The sequence below is a fragment of the Bos indicus x Bos taurus genome, chromosome 27, assembly GCF_003369695.1.
Source record: "Bos indicus x Bos taurus breed Angus x Brahman F1 hybrid chromosome 27, Bos_hybrid_MaternalHap_v2.0, whole genome shotgun sequence".
NCBI lineage: Eukaryota > Metazoa > Chordata > Mammalia > Artiodactyla > Bovidae > Bos > Bos indicus x Bos taurus.
In genome coordinates this window covers 571,267-593,426 of record NC_040102.1, presented here as the reverse complement: position 1 = coordinate 593,426, position 22,160 = coordinate 571,267, and the positions used below count along the sequence as shown (strand labels likewise).

Here is a 22,160-nt window from a genome sequence, read left to right as displayed (position 1 = left end):
TCTGAGTCTTTGTGAACCCATGGACTACAGCATGCCAGGCTCCTGTGTCGTCCACTGTCTCTCAGAATTTGTTCAGATTCATGCCCGCTGAGTTGGTGATGCTCTCTAACCATCTCATCCTCTGCTGCCCTCTTCTCCTTTTGCTGTCAATCTTTCCCAGCATCAGTGTCTTTTCCAATGATTGGTCTCTTCACATCAGGTGACCAAAGTCTTACAGCTTCAACTCCAACATCAGTACTTCCAATGAATATTCAGGGTTGATACTCTTTAGGATTGTCTGGTCCGATTTCCTTGCAGTCCAATAGACTCTCAAGAGTCTTCTCCAGTACCATACCAGTATGATGTTAGCTATAGGTTTTCTGCAGTTGTTGTTTATCAGTTTGAAGAAGTTCCCTTCTCTTCTTAGTTTGGTGACAGTTTTATCATGAATTTTGGATTTTTACTGGATTTTGTCAAATGCTTTTTCGGCATCTATTAATATGATCACGTGATTTTTCTTTAGTTTGTCAATGTGATGGATTACATCCACTGACTTTTGAAGCGCAATGAGATTTTTTAAAGGGTAGTTTGGCTGCTGTGAGGAGAAGAGATGGAGGTGGGGTGGGAGTGAGGAAACAAAAGTGGGATTGTGGAGATCAGTTTAAAAATGCCTGGATAAACCGTAGTAAAAGATGATGAAGACATGAACCAGGCAATGTAAGTAATAAATGATGTAGGAAGGACACACTTGCTGTGATTTTTTCAGTGGGTCATGGGGGAGAGACGAGGAGAGGACGCCAATGAATCCCAGGTCTCTGCAGCTGGGTGGGTGGAGCTTCTGGGAGACCACCGAATGGTATGTGGACACTGCCAAGTGTGGGCTAGCTCCGGAATGTGAGGTTCTATGACTTCAGCAAGAGCAGTTACAGTGGCGGGGGACGGAGACACAGCTGGGCAGCAGAGTCAACTGAAGGTGACAAAAGTGGAGACTGACTTTGTGGTCAACTCTTTCGAGACGTCTGGGTGTAAAAGAGATGAAAGGAACAGGGCTGCAGGAAAAGAGATGGTTTCTGGGAAGATCTTGTTGTATGGTTAGAAAGACCAGAGCTGCTTGACACTGCTGGGAAGCTGAGGTAGAGAACAAGGTCACGATGTGAACTAATCAAGGACAGGATTCTGGACATTCCCTCTCTCGTACACCATCTATTGTTAAATAGACTTCATTTTTTTAGAGTAGTTTTAGGTTCACAGGAAGATGGAGGGGAAGGTACAGAGATTTCCTATATGCCCTCTTCTGCTACATGTGCACATTCTCCCCTGCTAAAAACATCCCCACTACATGGTCCATTTATTACAACTAATGAACCTATGTTGACATGTCACTATCACCCAGTCCTAGTTTACACTGGGCTTCATTCTTGGGGTTGTATATTCTGTGGGTTTAGACAAATGAATAGTAATGTTTCCACCATTATAATATCAGACAGAGTAGTCTCACTGCCCTAAAAGTCCTCTCTGTGCCTTCCCTCCCAACCCAATCCCTTGCAACCACTGGTCCTTCTACTCTCTCCATAGTTTAATTTTTTCCAAAACGTCATACAGTTACAATCATATACAATCTGTAGCCTTCTCAGGTTGGCTTCTTTCACTTAGTAATATGCATTTAAGTTTCTTCCATGTCTTTTCACATCTTTTGATAGCTCATTTCTTTCTAGCTGAATAATATACCATTGTCTGGATGCACCTCAGTTTATTTATCCATTCACCTGCTGAAGGACACCTCGGTTGCTTCCAAGTTATGGCAATTATAGATAAAGCTGCTATAAATATCTGTGTGCAGGGTTTTCTGTGCACATAAGTTGCCATCTCATCTGGGAAAATACCGGGGGATGAGATTGATGGATCATAAGAGTATGTTTCATTTTGTAAGAAACCCCCAAACTGTCTTCCAAAGTGGCTGCACCACCAACAATGATGAGAGTTCGTGCTGTTCCACCCCCTTTATGTTGTCAGTGTTTGTATCTGGGCATTCTCGTGGATGAGTAGTGGTGTCTCATTGTTTTAAATTGCAACCCGTGATGACATATATAATGTGGAGCAATACTTTGGCCACCTGATGCGAAGAGCCAACTTATTGGGAAAGACCTTGATGCTGGGAAAGATTGAAGGCAAAACAAGGGTGCAGCAGAGGATGAGATGGTTAGATAGCATCACTGACTCACTGGACATGAGTTTGAGTAAACTTCGGAAAATAGTGAAGGACAGGGAAGCCTGGCGTGCTGCAGTTTGTGGGGTCGCAAAGAGTCGGGCACAACTTAGGGACTGAACAACAACAACCTTCGATATGCTTACTTATCATCTGTCTTTGGTGAGATGTCTGTTAAGGTCTTTGGCCCAGTTTTAAATTGTGTCATTTGTGTTCCATTATTCATTTTCAGTCTCAAACTTAATCAGACCTTTCAGCACATACATTTGGTATGTATGGCAAGTGTATTTTCTAAACAACTCTCTTTCAATTATATGTGTGTATGTATGTGTGTTCTGTCTTTAGGGACCCTCCAGCTGCTGCCCCATCCTGGGTCCAATAGAGCGGTCTGCATCCAGTATCTTGCATTTCTCTCCTGCAGTTAATTTTCTCTACTGAATTCCCAGCAAGCTTCTGCCTCTACCACTTCAACAAAATGACTGTAATCAAGGTCACTGAGAACTTTCACTTCTAAGTCGTTTCAGTCATGTCTGACTCTGTGCGACCCCATAGACGGCAGCCCACCAGGTTCCCCGTCCCTGGGATTCTCCAGGCAAGAACACTGGAGTGGGTTGCCATTTCCTTCTCCAATGCATGAAAGTGAAAAGTGAAAGGGAAGTCGCTCAGTCGTGTCCGACTCTTGGTGACCCCATGGACTACAGACTACCAGGCTCCTCTATCCGTGGGATTTTCCAGGCCAGTGTACTGGAGTGGGGTGCCATTGCCTTCTCCAGCAATTGTCTGTGATGGGTCCTCAATATCACTTCCGACCAGTGATGACATGGCTTGGCTTCAGGACAGTTCACTGTCCTTCCCTACCCCCTGCCCACTCCCTCCTCATCTCCCCACCTTGCAGGAGTTAGAACCCCTCAGAGCTGTACTTGAACCACTTCTCTGTCTACACTCCCCCTTAAAGCTTTAAATGCACCTGGAGCCAACTAGCCCAGCTGTGTATCCCATCCAGGTCCTTTCTGTTTCGTCAAAAATCACTCAACTGCCTGATCCATGCCCACATTCATACATCCAAGGAGCACTCCAAACTGCACGCCACCCAACAGTGACTGCCCCCCACCCCCAGGAGGTTTCTCAAATCCTCGGAACCACTCCAGCCTCCCAGTTTCTAGACCAAAACCTGGAGCCAGGCCACCCCTCTCCTGCCACAGCCACTCTCAGTCAGTCAGGAAACCTCTCTTGCCCTATCTTCACACGTATCCAGACCCAACCACCTCTTCCCACAGCCACCACCCTGGTGTTAACCACCGATGTCCTTCTCACTGCCGTGGACTCGAGGTGCCCCTGCTTTCCCCACAGTCTGCTCTCAGCTCAGTGGCTCAGGCAACTTCTTCAAAGTGGGTGTCAGATAGTTTCACTCCTCTGCTGCAAACCAGCGTATCCTTCCCCTAATCCTTGCACCTACACGACCTTGCTCAGCACTGCCTGCTTTCCTGCCTGAGGGCTCTGTCACCGTCCCTCCTCCCTGGGCTCCTGTCGCACTGGGGCCTGCTGCTCCAGGCCTGGGCTTCTGCTGAGTGCCCTTTGCCTGGACATCGGGAGTTTTGCTCCCTCAAATTACATTCTGGGAGGCCTTCCTGACACCCCTCTCCCCAGTCTGAAACCCCTTCCCTGCTCTTAAGGAGGAACCCCAGCTTCCACAGCAGGGCTCCACACAGACAGGCTTTCAGGAAATAATGTTCTCCAAGAAACGGACTCAAGGAAGAGGAGTAAACTATAAACCAAGGTCCCGGAGTAGGTGAGATGGTTGGACGGAAGCACAAAGCACAAATCTTAACAGTGGGCAGAAGGGATCCGCGCCACAAGGGTCCGGGGTCAGTGGGCGGCCCCCGAGTTTCCTTCTTCCCGGTTTCCTTTCTGCTTTTAGTCCCAGTTTCTTTCGCACCTCAGGGCCCTGGCCCAGTGGGCGCTCAGCGGACCCTTCCTACTGCCCGCATCCCTGTGCAGCGCTGGGACCCAGAATGACACTGCGGGCGGTCACCCAGGAGCACAATCCCGCCCCTCGCTGACCTCCTCCCAATGACCCAGTCCCTGACTCCCCTCCTGCTGACACCCCATACACCTCCCGCTGACGTACCCACCCCCTTCCAGTGACGCTCTTCAGATGAGCCCATAACGCCTCATCCCCTCCCGCAGATTCCTCCGCGGTCCTTATCCGCTTTCCCGGGTTCACGCCCTTCCCTCCGAGCATGCTCAGAGTACTAACGCCCGCGGGCCGTGCCCGGAGCGCGTAAGAGCCAATCCGCAGCCGGTGCGCTACTGATTGGCGGCCAGCGGCAGAGGTTCCGGATCCTGATTGGACAATCCTGCTGTTGTGGGCGGGTCTACAAAGGCGGAGGCCGGAAGTGCAGCAGAGTTGCTCCTGCCTGGGCTGGGATCCCCGGGGTCGTGAGCTTGCCATGGCTGCGCTGCGAAGGCACGGTAGGCGGGGACCGCTTGTGTCGGGGGACCGGTGGCTTTGGGGGAAGGGGACCCGGCGCTGTGGGGAATGGGGAGTCTGAGGCCTCGGGACTGTGGGGACCCGAGGCTGTGGGGACGGGAACTGTGAGGGACGAGGGAGCTGTGAGGACAGGGTCTGTGGGGACCCAGAACTGTGAAGGATGGGGGCTATGGCGTGGGGCGTGGGGGTTGCTGTGGGGATCGGGACCCGGGACTGTGGGGGACAATGGCCGTGAGGACTGGGGCTCTGAGGTACCCGTGACTGTGAGGGATGGGGGCTATGGCGCGGGGTGTGGGGGTTGCTGTCGGGGCCGGGACCCGGGATTGTGAGGATGGGGGCTGTGAGGACAAGGTCTGTGGGGACCCGGGACTGTGGGGATGGGGGCTGTGAGGAACACAAAGCTTTGAGAGGCGGGGAGGGCGTCTGTGAGGACAGGAGCTGTGAGGGACGGGGGCTGTGAGGCCGCGGGACTGCGGGGACGCGAACTGTGAGGATACGGGACTGTGAGGGATGGCGGCTGTAGGAGTCTGGGACCTGAGACTATAGGGGACAGGTGTGAAGACCTGCCCAAACCCCACATTCAGACTCAAACCATTTAAGTGCAGGGACCCTCAATTTCTGGGGACTTAACTAGTGTTTATTAAGTGGTGGCATATTTTTAACCAGCACCAAAGGCAGAATGGGACTTCCTTAGTGTCTCAGACTGTAAAGAATCCACCTGCAATGCAGGAGACGGAGGTTTGACCCCCGTGCAGGAAGATTCTCTGGAGAAGGGAATGGCAACCCACTCCATTATTTTGCCTAGAGAATTCCATGAACAGAGGACCTTGATGGGCTACAGTCCTTGATGGGGTCCCAAAGAGTCAGACAGGGCAGAGCAGCCAACACTCAAAGGCAGAATGGATACATTTAATTGGCTAACCTGGCACATGCTTTAGAATGAATGTCAGAGATACAGGGAACTTCAGACACTTGAGAAGCTCAGCGAACTTCTCATTACCCTATATCATCAACATTAAAATTAGAAAAAAGGGAAGATTATGTTTTCCTCAGTTTTATTCAGATATGATCAATACACAGTACTGTATGGGTTTTAGGTGTACAGCATAGTGACATGATGGGCTACATATTACAAAGCCATCACCCAGTAAGCTAACATCCATCACCTCATATAGTTACAAAATCCCTTGTGATAAGTGCTTTTAGGACCTACTTTCTGTCTTAGGAAATATGCCTGTTAGCAGTAATCGCCATGCTGTACAAGTACATCCTGGGACTTATTTACTTGTGACTGGAAGCTTGTACCTTTTGACCGTCTTTATCAATTTGTCCCATCCCTCAATCACCTCTGGTAACCGTCAATCTGTTTTCTATATCTATGAGCTCCTTTTTTTGTTTTTTTTTTTTATAGATTCAACAAATAGTGAGATCTTACAGTATTTGTCTTTCTTTGGCTTATTCCACTTAGTGTAATGCCCTCAAGATTATCTGTGTTATTGGCAATGGCACTTTCCTTCTTTAAGGCTGAATAGTATTCCACATCTTACTCATTCATCCATCCACGGACACGTAGGTTGTTTCCATATCTTGGCTATTGTGAATAACTTCAGTGAACATTGAGGTACATGTGTCTGAATTTTCAAGTTAGTGTTTTCATTTTCTTTGGATAAATACCCAGATCCAAAAGTGGAATTGCATATCGTATCATAGTTTAATTTTTAATTTTGTGAGGATCCTCCAGACTCTTTTCCATAGTGGCTGCACCAATTTTCATTCCCACAAGCAGTGCACAAGGGTTTCCTTTCCTTCACATCCTCACCAACATTTGTTATTTCCTGTCTTCTTTGATGATGGCCATTCTGACAGGTGTGAGGTGATATCTCATTGTGTTTTGATTTCAATTTCCCTGATGATTAGTGATCTTGAGCATCTTTTCTGTGTACCTGTTGACCACCTGTATGTCTTCTTTGGAGAAATGTCTGCTCAGTTTCTCTGTCCATTTTTTACTCAGATTATTTGGGGCCTTTTTGCTACTGAATTGCATGGTTCTTAATATATTTTAGATATTAGCCCCTATCAGATTTATAGTGTGCAAATATTTTCTCCCCTTCAGTAGGTTGCCTTTTCATTTGTTGGTGGTTTTGTTTTGCAGAAGCTTTTTAGTTTCTTTTGTTTTTACTGTTGTTGTCTTTGCTTTTGGTGTCAAATCAAAAAAAAAAAATCTTCACTAAGACTCCTGTTGTCAAAGAACTTTCTCCCTATGTTTTCTTCTAGGAGTTGTGTGGTTTCAAGTAAAGGTGAAGGTTTTGGATATGTTTCTCATTTTACTTGGATTAGTTCAGGCCATGATTATTTTCTTTCCTTCTCTCCATTAAAACAGATGCTGTGTTTTTCCCTTTGAAAGGAAAAGCCCAGTGGCAACTATAGTTAATATTTACGTAAAATAAGGAAACTAATTTCTCTGTAAGGCAGAATATGGAGAAAAGTAGATAGCATTCCCAGTCTGCTTCCTCTGTAGGAGAACACTGCACCTCAGTAACAGTACTGGAGTAGAAGGAACGGGGTCTCCTCTATCTTCCAACTGGGATGTGGCAACGTTCTGAGTTGCCTTCAAGTGTCCCCTCAGCCTGCCCTGCCAGATCCCTTGCATCGTGTCTTGGTGACAAAACAAGAACAGTGTTTGCTCTCCGCACAAAATGATCACAGCCTTACGTGCACTTAAAATGTTTCAGAACGGCTAATGGCATAGTAATTGCTGCTAAAAAACTGTGAGGAAAAATTTTGGACAGAGTTTGAAATATTTTTAAGTGTTAAAGTTTTGTGAGAAACTGAGTGTTTAGTGTATGTCTACTGCTTAGATGGGGAAGCCACCTCAGATTGGTCATGGAGTAGGATTCCAGTTATGTTCCATTTGAATACTATTTATAGTCTTATTTTGAGAACTAGTTTCCTCTTAATTAATATTTCAGAAAGCTTGCCAACTCTTGCTTAATCTTAGCTAATTGTTTTTCCATTTATAATTCTATGATGAAACTCATTAAGAAACTATCATTGAATTTGCATATATATTGAGCTTCTCTTTCTTGTGAATTGATACAATACTATTATCAATGTATTCCTTTATTCCTAGGCAGCCTTTTCATATTACAGGACAAAAAACCCATATTGAATATTGTGGTGGAAAAAGCTATAGAGAGGTTGGCAGATAAATATTACTTTACTGAAAATAGGAAATTGAAAATACTGTTTAAGATTCCAAGAAGTACCTTAAACTTAAGAAAATTTAAAGTGTCTCTTAAGCTATACAGATATCAGGTGGAAAAGGGAATCATCTGAGTCACTGTTTACTGAGGTTGGGGAACTCTTCCTTTTCTTTATGATTTTCTTGGTGTGTGTTTGTTTTGGAAGATTTTCTCTACCAAGCCAGGCTATAGTTGGGAGGCTGTGATCAAACTGGCCACTGGGAAAGTTCAATGAAATTCCATTTCTGATCTTATTTTCAGAAGTAGTTATTCATTTATATATGATTTCAAAAAGCCTGCCAACTCTCATTTTAAGTTCTAGATAATCACTTTTCCATTAGATAATCACTTTTAAAAGGTATGTTATAAACCTGTTTGTTCTGGTAGCTTTCTATCATAATGAAATATCTAGAAATCACATTTTTAAAGTTATTTGTTAATACTTAGGGTCTTCTTTATTTTTGTGTAATTTCTATAAATATGTGGCCCCATCAGTTTTACTGCTTTCCATTTAACATCCACCCTTGAAAATACAGTTTTTTGGCTAATTTTTTTCCTCATGTCTCCAGGTTAGCTCTACACATGTTTTTTTGTCCTCTGAGAATTGTGCTTTTCTGAGAGACAGTGGTTCATAGGGATGATATGGCAAGAGAATCACAAGTGAATCAATATCATTTCTATTACCAGAAAGCTCTCCAGTATAAATGTAGTAAAAAGAAATGTGTAGTTTTACATCCATGTTAAATAAAGTATGAACGTAGATGTGAACATAGATGTTGAGGGAAATGTGTGTTACTTTACCATCAAAGTGAACTTTTTTAAGGAAAAGGAAAATATTTTTGATGTTGATGGGGTAACTTACTGGCCTCAAAGTTCAAGAGGGTTTTTTTTTTAAACGCATAGTTTTCATTTTCCTTTGTCTTTTTTCAGAGTGGAACGCTATGGAAGAAAAAGTTCTATTTGGAAGAAAAAGTTCTATTTCCGTTGTTTTTGTTTTTATGAGAGCCTTTTCTAATAGAAAATATATTCACCCAGATCCCCTGATGAGGAGGCTTTCCCCTCTGGGAGGAGTGCTGGGAACCAAGTCCCTCAGGCAGGGGCCTGTTAGACCCTCCTTCCTAAGACCACCGCGAAGGAGGCCTAATAACTTGAAATACTGCCACTAACACCTCTGTTAAACATGGAGCAGACCCCTGCCTTTTTTTACCCCCAGCTGTTAGATTCTAAACATGTAGCTGTGTGAAAGAGGTCAGAATTGAATTACCACCAGCAATCAAGCCATCTATTTCCTTTTGAGGTACATGTATTCACAGTCCTTCCCAGGTATCTAATTTCCAAAGAAGACTTGACTGAAGATTTATTTTTCTTTGTCTTATGTCTTTAGCTTGAAACAGCAAGTGTGGGTGACAGTCCTCTCTGAAAATCATATCAAAATGGCTTGATTCCCCTGTGACACAGAGACTTGATCTCTCTGTTTGGTATTCCATCCTATTAACTTCAGACGAGATGGTTTTCTCCATGGTGACCTTTTGCTGTGTCTCTTGTGTCCCAACTCCAGGCGCCCATCTGCGTAGTGATTGTACTCATCTCCTGCAGGCATCCATGTCCGTTCTGCTTTTTTATATTCTACTGATTACTTTTTGACAGATACCAGAGTTTCAAGTTAGAACCTGCTCCTGCTGCTGGGAGAGGGGGTAGGGGCACAGCAGGAGGACGAGGTGTGAGGAGGGAGGAGGAGGCAGGTCACTGGGTCCCTGTGGTGACACAGAGCTGCCTTCCTGAACCTGAGCACCCAGCTCTTTTTTGTTTGTTTTTGAGCACAATGTAAATTAAACACAAAAGAGACTTTTAACACCTAAATTGATTTTTAGGGCTACATTTGCAGTAGGCAACACACACAAACACCGATACACACAGTCACAAGGTGCATTTCAACAAACCAAAGGTGACAGATGCATTTTAAAAATGATGCTTTACTGTGTGCCAGTACCCTGAAAAAAGTAACCTCTCATTTCTGTTCTGCTTTTGACTTGAATCCCTACATAGCTGTGGCCAGAAGTCCCTATCTGTAGTAAACTGGTAGGCAGTTCACATGCACCCATGTCCTTCATAGCCCTAGAGGCTCCAAGAAGTTAGAGTCCAGTGGCTGCACATTTCTTTTGGTATAAAATATTAATAGCTAGTGATTTCTATTTAAGTAAACTATGAGCTCCTTCTGTGACTGCACTGGAGTGACCCCATCCTCCGTTTGAAAAGCAGATGAGCTGATGGGGGGTGGGGGTGGGGGCAGGTCCTCGCTGACAGCTTGTTTTCTTTAGAGGACAACGTTCATGCATTGAGTGGTCTTATTCTCTGTGTTGTGAATAAGAAGTGAAATTCACTGAGGACTCCTCCAGCAGTATTAGCTGGTAGAAAGTATTACTTTGTTTGTTACGCATGGCTCTTTTAAAGTTGATTTTGGAAAATTAAAATCATTATTTTTTAAAAGACTATGCTTTAAATTGTGACAACTGAAAGTATTTAGACATGTGTTGTTGTTTTGTCACTAAGTCATGTCTGACTGTTTGCAACCCCATGGACTGTAGCCCACCAGGCTCCTCTGTCTATGGGATTTCCCAGGCAGGAATACTGGAGCAGGGTGCTATTTCCTCCTCCAGGGGATCTTCCTAACCAAAGGATCTAACCCTTGTCTCCTGCATTGGCAGGTAGGTTCTTTACCTTTGAGCCACCTGGGAAGCCTGTATGAGACATGTATATATTTATCAGCTTCCAGAGCCAGCTGTGAGGCAAGCCTGAAGCCGTCAGACCCCACCCAAGTCAGAGACCCAGAGACTGGCCCCGGGACCTTAGCCCTGGAGCTCCCAGCCTGGGCTCTGGGCTGAGTCTTGTCCCTGAGGAAGGACCACATATCCTGAACCTGCTGCAGGCCTGGGCCCACCCCCACACCCCAGGGTCATGCAGAGACACCAAAAGGCAGTGAGTGGAGACCAGAGGGCCTCAAGACCTACTTTGCAGACAGGCCGCCAGCTAGGTCATAGATACAGTGTGTGCAGGTGACACGCTGAATTCAGGGACAGTGCCGCAGCCACACAGCCCGTGTCTCCGCCCATGGCCGGCCTGCTATGTGCCGCGCCCTTGCCACTGTCAGGGCACCAGTGGAAGCAAAATTGTCAGGTGACTGGTTCATTTCAGTGTTTCCTGGTGGTCGTGCCGGTTTCTCCCTGGGATTGCGGTGTATCTTGGTTCCTTCAGGCTGTGTGGTGTTCCGCAGTGGATGCACGCGCTGCTTGGTGATGACCCATGTCTGGTTTTCCTGTAGTGTAGTCATGTGTTCACACACATGTGTGTGCAGAGCTCAGCCGTGACCTCAGCAGGATGCCTGCATCAGCTGCTGCCAGCCCAGGTGGCTCTCGGGCTCCAAGTGTCCCCAAGTTCATTTTAGAGCAGGATGACTGGTTAGGGTTTTGTCAGCTGCTTTTGGTTCTCCCAGAAATTGCACCCGGTTTTCTGGAGTAGAAGTTTTTCCCCTCTGCTATTTAAGGAAATGCACGTGACCATTCAGTTTCTATTGGAAACTTGGAACCTGCCCTTTGGACAGGTCTTGGAGTGCTGGCCTAATGGAACAGACCGCCTCCCTGTGACCCAGGTGCTGCCCTGGCCGTCCGCAGTGGCCTGGGGAACATGCTCACAGGCCTGTGCTGCCCAACCTGGCAGAGCTGGGAGGCAGGGCCTCCGCGTGGCCGGGGAAATGAGGGCATCCCCGCGAGGACTGGCTTCTTCCTGCAGGGGCTCCCGGGGGTGGGTAGACGGGTGACACCAGGACCCCATGCTCCCCCCAGGCGCCTGGCTGAACACCACCTGGACTTGAGTAGCTTTCTCAGGAGGCCTGTTGTGTTTTTAGACCCAAATTGTGTGTTTTCCAACTAGCACCAATTGGAGGGGCTTATTTCTGCAGTGAGGGCCATCTGCGCACAGGGTGAAAGGAGGAGCGGTCTATGCCATTAGGCTTGTGCTCCCTCTGGGGGACAGGAGCCTGCCCTCCATGACCCACAGGGGGCTCAGCGGCCCCGTCACACGTGACCTCTCACTTCCCCCTCCTCACATCACCGCCTCCTCAATGGCCCTAATGTCTGTCCCCCACTTTGTCGTCTGAATACCTCAAGCCTGTCTCCAGAGTCCTGCTCTTGGTTTCTGCCCCATGGTACTTGGTCACTAGAGCAGTTTTCTCTCTCTCTCTCTGTTGATTTGTTTCTAAATTTAATGAGGTTAAAACAGATTACCTGATGGCTCAGACAGTAAAGAATCCACCTGCAATGCAGGAGACCTGGATTTGATCCAGATCCCCTGGAAAAGGGAATGGCTACCCACTCCAGTATTCTTGCCTGGAGAATTCCTTAGACTGAAGAGCCTGGCGGGCTATAGTCCATGGAGTCACAGAGAGTCTACCACGACTGAGCAACTTTCACTTCATTTCACTTCAAAACAGATTCACTGGATTAACCTTTCCCCTCATCTTTCTTGGCTGCTCTTTTGAGATTGTCCCTGCTCGTTGTTCACACTTAAATCAGGACAGAAATGTTTATTCACTGTGGCAGCGCTTCCCCTCCAGTCAGGGCAGAGAGTGCCCTGAGATAAGCCAAGTGAAGAATCTGCATCCTTGTAGGCACTGTGCCAACTATGCTGTCCCTGTGGGGGCCCCAGAGGGGGCCCTGGGTCTGCCCAGCCTGTCTGCTATGAACTGGCATGGACCCAGCCTCTCCAGGGCTGCTCTGCAGCCCAGGACCACAAACCAGGGTCTGAAAACAGCTCATAGTCAACCAGCGACGAGGTGGAGGAAGAACAGAACTGTGAGCCCACGTGCCCCACCAGTTCCCAGCCTCACCTTGCCCACCTGTGCTCACACCTGTGGGGGTACCTAGTGCAAACACAGTGCTGGGGGGCCTTTGATGCCTACAGTGCTGGGGGTCCTGTGATTGGGTCAGTAGTGGGGGTGCTGTGATGGACAGTGCTGGGGGGGTGACCCTCATGGGGACAGTGCTGGGGGTCTTGTAGGCACCACCCTTTTTGTGTCCTGTGGAGGGGCAGTCACTTAGCCCTGAGATGGTGATGTCATGATATGTCTTGTTTTATATAAAATTCATTTGCAATTTAAATAAAACTTCAATCAGTAATACTTTCCTTTCTTTTGCAAATTGATTGCTTCTGTAGTGTTTGTTGGAAAAGTACTGAAGAAACTTTATCCTGAGGTTTCACACAGCCAAGAAAAGAAGGCCCCTGTGACTCCAGCCTCCAGAAACCCACCTGAGAAAGGGGCTCCTGAGAGAGAGAAGGGCCAGAGTGTCCCTCCTGAGACAGGTGAGCGCTGTTTCCCTGGAGAGTGAATGCTGGTCTCAGGCCACTGTGGCACCATCACGGGCGCAACGGGGTCATTCTGCTTAGACTTTTTGGGGATGGTTACTTCACTTGTGAGGGAAGAAGTGCCCCCAGCTGGGGACAGGGTCAGGTTCATCACTGTTTTGGGTTCAACTCCATGCTGTTCCTGGGTGCAGTGACTGGGCCCTGCTGCCCCAGGACCGCTGCCCACAGTGTTCGTGCCGCTGTTCTGCCGGAGAGCCAGAGGTATAGGAGGGACTCTCAGCCTCTCAGCCCTGGAGTCACACTCGAGCATAGTGGCTGCTGTTTATTGTGCTCTTCCCTTTCAAAGACAGTCCTGTCCTGGGCTGAACTGTACCCTCTACAATTTATGTGTTGATGTTCTGACCCCAGAACCTCAGGATGTTGACCATGTTTGGAGATGGAGTGAAATGAGACCTTTAGGGTGGGTCCTAATCTAGGGCGACTGGTGAGATAGGAAGAGATCAGGACCCAGACACATACAGCAAGATGACCATATGAGTTTTCTTTCCTTTTCTAACCTGACGGTTTTAACAGTGATTATTCACTAATGAGCTTTCCAGGTGGCTCAGTGGTAAAGAATCCACCTGCCAATGCAGGAGATGCAGGTTCAGTCTCTGGGTTTGGAAGATTCCCTAGAGGAGTGCAATAATTAGTGCAATAATTTGGGCAGTGTCTTTCCTCAGAAGCTCCAGGTTGGACCACATCATTTCAGCAGGCAGTTGTTGTTCATTGTGAAGGCCCATGTGAGCCACACTGTAATGGCTGGTGCCAGCAGCTGTGTGGTCCCGTTGGAGGCTAGGACAGGGTCCGGGCAGAGGTTGCATGGCCAGCGTGGTGCCGAGGCCGGGAGAGATGTGAGGGTGCTGCAGGTGGGATTCAGCTGTGGTCTTGGTGTTTGTCCACCTGTGTGCTTCTCAGACCACAGACCCTGCAAGTGGTGCTTGCTATCTGAGTCATAGCCTCTGTGTACCCCACACAGGGTACACTGGTCACCTACCATGGCCTAAACTTGGGTGGGAGGGGGCGGGGGAGCAGTGAGAAGGATACGGTGTGGCTAGGATGGTCTCATCAGGTCCTGGGGGGCATCTAGTCCCTCTGTTTCTGGACACCCTGCCTTTCCTCCCCTTGCAGAGTACCCTCTGGCCTCAAGGATCCTTGGATTGGGGGTTGAGGGCAGAGTCTGGTGGGTAGGATCCCCCACCCTTCCTCACGGCTTCAGGCAATGAGTAGAGGAGGCATTTCTGGGAGTTTTCGTTTTTGTTACAGATGCAAATGAGCCTAACTTATTTGCCTTCCTGAAAACTCCATGCAATGTACAGCAGCAACATATTTTTTAAAAGATAAAATTCATTTAATCTAAAGTTAACCATAACCATTTCAAAATGCACAATTCAGTGATTGTTAATATACTTAACTATGTTGTGTAAGGATACCAGTAACTCCAGAACATTCTTATCACCCCAAAAGAAACCCATATCCATTACAGTTATCCCCAGTCATGCCTCCCTATTTTTTTGTTTCTTTAATTTATTTTATAATTGGAGGAAAATTGCTTTACAATGTTGAGTTGATTTCCGCTGTACAACAGTGAGAATCAGCCATAATTGTACATACATTCCGCCCCATCCCCTCAGTATTCTGGCCTGGAGAATTCCATGGGCTGTATAGTCCATGGAGTTGCAAAGAGTCGGATATGATTGAGTGACTTTCACTTTCACTTTTCACTTTTGCCTCCCTCATGAGCCTCCCTCCCCTCCACCCATCCCAGGCTGGGGTCCCTGTGTTGTATAGTAACTTCTCATCAGCTATCTTTTTTATACATGATAGTGTATATAATGCTGATGCTACATTCTCCGTTTGTCCCACTCCTTCTGCCGAAAGCCACAGTTCTAAACGACACAAGTACCCCACTGTTCATTGCAGCCTGATTTATGATAACCAGGATATGGAAGCAACCTAGATATTCATCTACAGATGAACGGATAAAGTTGTGGTATATAAGTACAATAGAATATTACTCAGCCATAAAAAAGAACAAATTTTAGTCAGTTCTATTGTGGTGAATAAACACAGCCTGTTATACAGAGTGAAGAAAATCAGGAAGAGAAAAACAAGTATCATATATTAACACACATATATGGAATTTAGAAAAATGGTATTGATGAACCTATTTGTAGAGCAGGAATGGAGTCTCAGATGTTTAGAAGAGACCTGGCTACTTTCTGTCTCTTCAGATTTGTGTATTCTGGACATTTTGTGAGTGGAATTGCATAGTAGGTGACCTTTTGTGTCTGACTTCTGTCAGTTCAGTTCAGTCTCTCAGTCGTGTCTGACTCTTTGTGACCCCATGGAGTGCAGCACACCAGGCCTCCCTGTTCATCACCAACTCACAGAGTTTACTCAAACTCATGTCCATTGAGTTGGTGATGCCATCCAAAAATCTCATCCTCTGTCATCCCCTTTTCCTCCCGCCTTCAATCTTTCCCAGCATCAGGGTCTTTGCAAATGAGTCAGCACTTCACATCAGGTGGCCAAAGTATTGGAGTTTCAACTTCAACATCAGTCCTTCCAATGAATATTCAGGACTGATTTCCTTTAGGATGTACTGGTTGGATCTCCTTGCAGTCCAAGGGACTCTCAAGAGTCTTCTCCAATACCATGGTTCAAAAGCATCAATTCTTCGGCACTCAGCTTTCTTTATAGTCCAACTCTCACATCCATACATGGCTACTGGGAAAACCATAGCCTTAACTAGATGGACCTTTATTGGCAAAGTAACGTCTCTGCTTTTTAATATGCTGTCTAGGTTGGTCATAACTTTCCTTCCAAGGAGTAAGCGTAAGCATCTTTTAATTTCATGGCTGCAGTCACCATCTGTAGTGATTTTGGAGCTCAAAAAATAAAGTCTACACTATTTCGCCACCTATTTGCCATGAAGTGATGGGACTGGATGCCATGATCTTAGTTTTCTGAATGTTGAGCTTTAAGCCAACGTTTTCATTCTCCTCTTTCACTTTCATCAAGAGGCTCTTTAGTTCTTCTTCACTTTCTGCCATAAGGGAGGTATCATTTGCATATCTGACATTATTGATATTTCTCCCGGCAATCTTGATACCAGCTTCTGCCTCATCCAGACCAGCATTTCTCATGATGTACTCTGCGTATAAGTTAAATAAGCAGGGTAACAATATACAGCCTTGACGTACTCCTTTTTCTATTTGCAACCAGTCTGTTGTTCCATATCCAGTTCTAACTGTTGCTTCCTGACCTGCTTACAGGTTTCTCAAGAGGCAGGTCAGGTGGTCTGGTATTCCCATCTCTTTCAGAATTTTCCACAGTTTATTGTGATCCACACAGTCAAAGGCTTTGGCATAGTTAGTAAAGCAGAAGTAGATGTTTTTCTGGGACTCTTGCTTTTTCGATGATCCAGTGAAAGTTGGCAATTTGATCTCTGGTTCCTCTGCCTTTTCTAAAACCAGGTTGAACATGTGGAAGTTCATGGTTCATGTATTGCTAAAGCCTGGTTTGGAGAATTTTGAGCATTACTTTACTAGTGTGTGAAATGAGTACAATTGTGTGGTAGTTTGAGCATTCTTTGGCACTGCCTTTCTTTGGGATTGGAATGAAAACTGACCTTTTCCAGTCCTGTGGCCACTGCTGAATTTTCCAAATTTGCTGGCATATTGAGTGTAGCACTTTCACAGCATCATCTTTTAGGATTTGAAATAGCTCAACTGGAATTCCATCATCTCCACCTGCTTTGTTCGTAGTGATGCTTCCTGAGGCCCACTTGACTTCACATTCCAGGATGTCTGACTCTAGGTGAGTGATCACACCATCGTGATTATCTGGGTCATGAAGATCTTTTTTGTACAGTTCTTGTGTGTATTCCTGCCACCTCTTCTTAATATCTTCTGCTTCTGTTAGGTCCATACCATTTCTGTCCTTTATTGAGCCCATCTTTGCATGAAATGTACTCTTGGTATTTCCAATTTTCTTGAAGAGATCTCTAGTCTTTCCCATTCTATTTTTTTTTTCTCTATTTCTTTGCAATGATCACTGAGGAAGGCTTTCTTATCTCTCCTTGAGATTCTTTGGAACTCTGCATTCCAATGAATATATCTTTCCTTTTCTCCTTTGCTTTTTGCTTCTCTTCTTTTCACAGCCATTTGTAAGGCCTCCTCAGACAGCCGTTTTGCTTGTCTGCATTTCTTTTCCTTGAGGATGGTCTTGCTCCCTGTCTCCTGGACGATGTCCCAAACCTCCATCCATAGTTCATCAGGTACTCTATCAGATCTTGTCCCTTAAATCTATTTCTCACTTCCACTCTATAATCATTAGGGATTTAATTTAGGTCATACCTGAATGGTCTCATGATTTTCCCTACTTTCTTTAATTTAAGTCTGAATTTGGCAATAAGGAGTTCATGATCTGAGCCACAGTCAGCTCCCGGTCTTGTTTTTGCTAACCGCATAGAACTTCTCCATCTTTGGCTGCAAAGAATATAATCAGTCTGATATCGATGTTGACCATCTGGTGATGTCCATGTGTAGAGTCTTCTCTTGTGTTGTTGGAAGAGGGTGTTTGTTATGACCAGTGCATTCTCTTGTCAAAACTATTAGCCTTTGCCCTGCTTCATTTTGTACTCCAAGGCCAAATTTCCTGTTACTCCAGGGTTTCTTGACTTCCTACTTTTGCATTCCAGTCCCCTATAATGAAAAGGACATCTTTTTTGGGTGTTAGTTCTTGAAGGTCCTGTAGGTCTTCATAGAACTGTTCAACTTCAGTTTCTTCAGCATTACTGGTTGGGGCATAGACTTGGATTACTCTGATATTGAATGGTTTGCCTTGGAAACGAACAGAGATCACTCTGTAATTTTTGAGATTGCATCCAAGAACCGTATTTCGGACTCTTTTGTTGACTATGATGGCTACTCCATTTCTTCTAAGGGATTCTTACCCACAGTAGCAAGTATAATGGTCGTCTGAGTTAAATTCACCCATTCCAGTCCATTTTAGTTTACTGATTCCTAAAATGTCGACGTTCACTCTTGTCATCTCCTGTTTGACCACTTCCAACTTGCCTTGATTCATGGACCTAACATTCCAGGTTCCTATGCAATATTGCTCTTTACAGCATCAGACCTTGCTTCCATCACCAGTCACATCCAACACAGGTGAGCAGTTTTACATGCTCATCTGTGTTGTAAGGAGTATGACTGCTTCATTTATTTTTCTTGCTGAGTAATGTTCCATTCTGTGGATATGTAACGTTTTGTTTATCTGTTCATCAATTGATAGATATTTGGATTTTTTCTACTTTTAGGCTTTTATCGATAAACAATGAACATCTCTGCACAAGTATTTGTGTGGACATGTGTTTTCAGTTCTCTTGGATGTAAACCTAAGAGTGGGATTGCTGGGTCACATGGTAATCCTGTGTTTACTGTGTTGAGGACCTGGCAAGCTGTTTTCCACAGTAGTGTGTCATTCTTCACCCCACCTGCCATGGAGGAGGGTTCCAGTTTCTCCACATCCTTGCCAACACTTGCTGTTTTCTGTTTTCTTGATAACCGTCTTAGTAGGTGAGGTTGCACCTCATTGATTCCTATTTCCCTGATGATGCGTGTTGGACATTTGTGTATCTTTTGTAGAGAAATGTGTATATAAATCCTAGGCCCATTTTTCAGTTGGATTGTTTTTCTTTTTGTTGCTGAGTTGTACAAGTTAGTTATAATGTGGACAATGGAGCTTTATCAGTTACATGACTTACAAATATTTTCTCCTGCTCCATGGATTAGCTTTGTACTTCCTTGATGGTGTCTTTTGAAGTATAAAATATTTTAGTCTTGATTAAGTCCATCATATCTATTTCTTCTGTTGCCTGTGGTTTTGGTGTCATATTTAAGAAACCAAATCCAAGGTCACAAGTTTTACATCTAAGTTTTCTTCTATGAGTTTTATGGTTTTAGCTTTTGCAGTCAAGTCCTTTATCTATTTTGAGTTGATGTTTGTATATGGTGTGAGGTAGGGGTCCAGATTCATTCCCTTGTCTGTGGATATCCAGTCATACCAGCACCACTTGTTGGAGAGACTGTCTTTTTCCCACTTGGCACTCTTGTCAAAAAATCAGTTAGCCAAAGACTCTGTGCTCAATGCAGTAGGCCTGGGTTCAATCCCTGGTCAGGGAACTAGATCCCACATGCCACACCTAAGAGTTTGAATGCCCCAACGAAGATCCCATGGACTTCAACTAAGACCTCATGAGGCCAAATCAAAAGAAGAAAAAAAATCAGTTAGCCATAGTTGTTTGGGTTTATTTCTGGGCTCTCAATTTTATTCCACTGGTCTCTATGTCTGTCCCTGTGCCGGTATGACACTGTTTTAATCACTGTAGATTTGTCATAAGTTTTGAAATTGCAGTAAGAGTCTTCTGACTTCATTAATTTTCAAGATTGTTTTAACTATTCAGTGTCCCTCACAGTTATGTGTAAATTTTAGGATCAGCGTGTCCAGTTCAAGGGGAAAAAAGCAGTTGGAATTTTGATACAATTTTGTGTTGAATTTGCAGATGATTCTGGGGATTAATGCTCTCTTACCAGTATTAAGTTGTTCAAATCATGAATTTAGTCTAGCTTCCCATTTCTGTCATTTTTAAATTCTTTAAACAATGCTTTGTAATTTTCATTATAAGACAGGTATATCCATGCTTGGTATGTCCAAGCATTCTCTGTTGTGTCCAACTCTTTGTGACCTTAAAAAAAGTTTGTCCCAAAGTATTTTATTCTTTTTGATACTATTATAAATGGAATTGTTTTCTTTTTGGATTAGCTAGTGAATGTAAATACTAATAAACCCTTTGACCTTGGATTAGGTAATAGTTTCTTAAATATGGAAACACAGATTTTTGTATATTGACCTTATTAGCCAAACTTATTAGTGCTAACAGTTTGTGTGTGTGTGTGTGTGTGTAGTTTTCAGGATTTTCTATATATAAGATTTTATCCTCTGTGAGCAGGGATATTTCACTTTTCCCTATTCAGGTTGGACGCCTTTTATTTTCTTTCTTGACTATTGCCTTGTTTGGAACTTTGAGTGTAATGTTGAAGCAAAGTGGCATGAGTGTGAATTCTCATCTTTCCTGGTCTTAGGGGGAGCATTCAGGCCTTCTCAATGGAGTGTGACGTCAACCATGTGCTTTTTGTGCTTTATCTTTGTCATGTTGAAGTTCTCTCTATACTAATTTCTTGAGTATTTTTTAATCATGAAAGAACAGTGTATTTTTTTGAAGCACTATGTCTTGGGAATTCTGAAGGAAAAACACTTTATTTGCAGCTAGAAAAAGAGAAATCTTGACTGAAGACAAAACAACAAAATCACAATCAAACAGACAAAAATTGTGTGCAGGTCAAATGAAAGGTCATTTGAGAATTCCCTTGAAGGCTTGATGCCTGTGGAGGCGGCAGCTTGCTGATAATCAGAGGTGTAGATGTGCCAAGGTCTCTTCAGTGTTGGAAGAATCATCCTAATGAGGAAAGGGCCTTTGTCAGTCAGCCCTTGGCTGAGATTGAGAAAATGTTCCTTGTACTGTTAAAAGACACAGCATGGTGATTCTGATAATTATTTGTTCACTTTCGGTTCAATTCAATTCAGTCGCTCAGTCGTGACCAACTCTTTTTGACCCCATGGAGTGCAGCACGCCAAGGCTCCCTGTCCATCACCAACTCCCGGGGTTTACCCAAACTCATGCCCATTGAGTCGGTGATGCCATCCAACCATCTCATCCTCTGTCGTCCGCTTCTCCTCCCGCCTTCAGTCTTTCCCAGCATCAGGGTCTTTTCAAATGAGTCAGTTCTTCACATCAGGTGGCCAAAGTATTGGAGTTTCAGCTTCAACATCTGTCCTTCCAAAGAACACTCAGGACTGATCTCTTTTAGGATGGACTCGTTTGATCTCCTTGCAGTCCAAGGGACTCTCAGGAATCTTCTCCAACACCACAGTTCAAAAGCATCAATTCTTCTGCACTCAGCTTGCTTTATAGTCTAACTCTCACATCCATACATGACTACTGGAAAAACCATAGCCTTGACTAGACAGACCTTTGTTGGCAGAGTAATGTCTCTGCTTTTTAACCAAGCAATAGGTTGGTCATAACTTTCCTTACAAGGAGTAAACGTTTTTTAATTTCATGGCTGCAGTCACCATCTGCAGGAGCCCAAAGAAATAGTCTGCCACTGTTTCCACTGTTTCTCCATCTATTTCCCATGAAGAGATGGGACCAGATGCCATGATCTTAGTTTTCTGAATGTTGAGCTTTAAACCAGCTTTTTCACTCTCCTCTTTCACTTTCATCAAGAGGCTCTTTACTTATTCTTCACTTTCTGCCATAAGGGTGGCATCATCTGCATATCTGGTGTTATTGATATTTCTCCTGGCAGTCTTGATTCCAGCTTGTGCTTCATCCAGCCCAGCATTTCTCATGATGTACTCTGCATATAAGTTAAATAAGCAGGGTGACAATATATAGCCTTGACGTACTCTTTTGCCTACTTAGAACCAGTCTGTTGTTCCATGTCCAGTTCTAACTGTTGCTTCCTGACCTGCTCAGGTTTCTCAAGAGGCAGGTCAGATGGTCTGGTATTCCTATCTCTTGGAGAATTTTCCACAGTTTCTTGTGATCCACACAGTCAAAGCCTTTGGCATAGTCACTTTACAGAAGTGCGTTTGTTTATTTTAGAAGAGCATTGGTAATTCCATTTGTTCTTAAAGAAAAGGACATGATCTGTAAATGGCCACAACCACCTGTGTGTGGGTTTTGGTGAATTTCTGTCACTCAAGAGTGCAT

At 44.9% G+C, this 22,160-nt stretch overlaps 1 protein-coding gene across 1 annotated transcript in view; it reads left to right on the top strand.

Annotated features, from left to right (window-relative positions):
• Positions 1 to 4,615: 4,615 nt before the first annotated feature.
• The window catches only part of ERICH1 (glutamate rich 1), a 33,424-nt gene continuing 15,879 nt past the window's right edge, over positions 4,616 to 22,160 (top strand). Inside the window, exons 1-2 of the mRNA XM_027530023.1 lie at positions 4,616 to 4,657; positions 13,127 to 13,273. Coding sequence (XP_027385824.1) covers positions 4,636 to 4,657; positions 13,127 to 13,273 — 169 coding nt within the window. The 5' untranslated portion in view covers positions 4,616 to 4,635. The remainder of the gene's footprint in view (positions 4,658 to 13,126; positions 13,274 to 22,160) is intronic.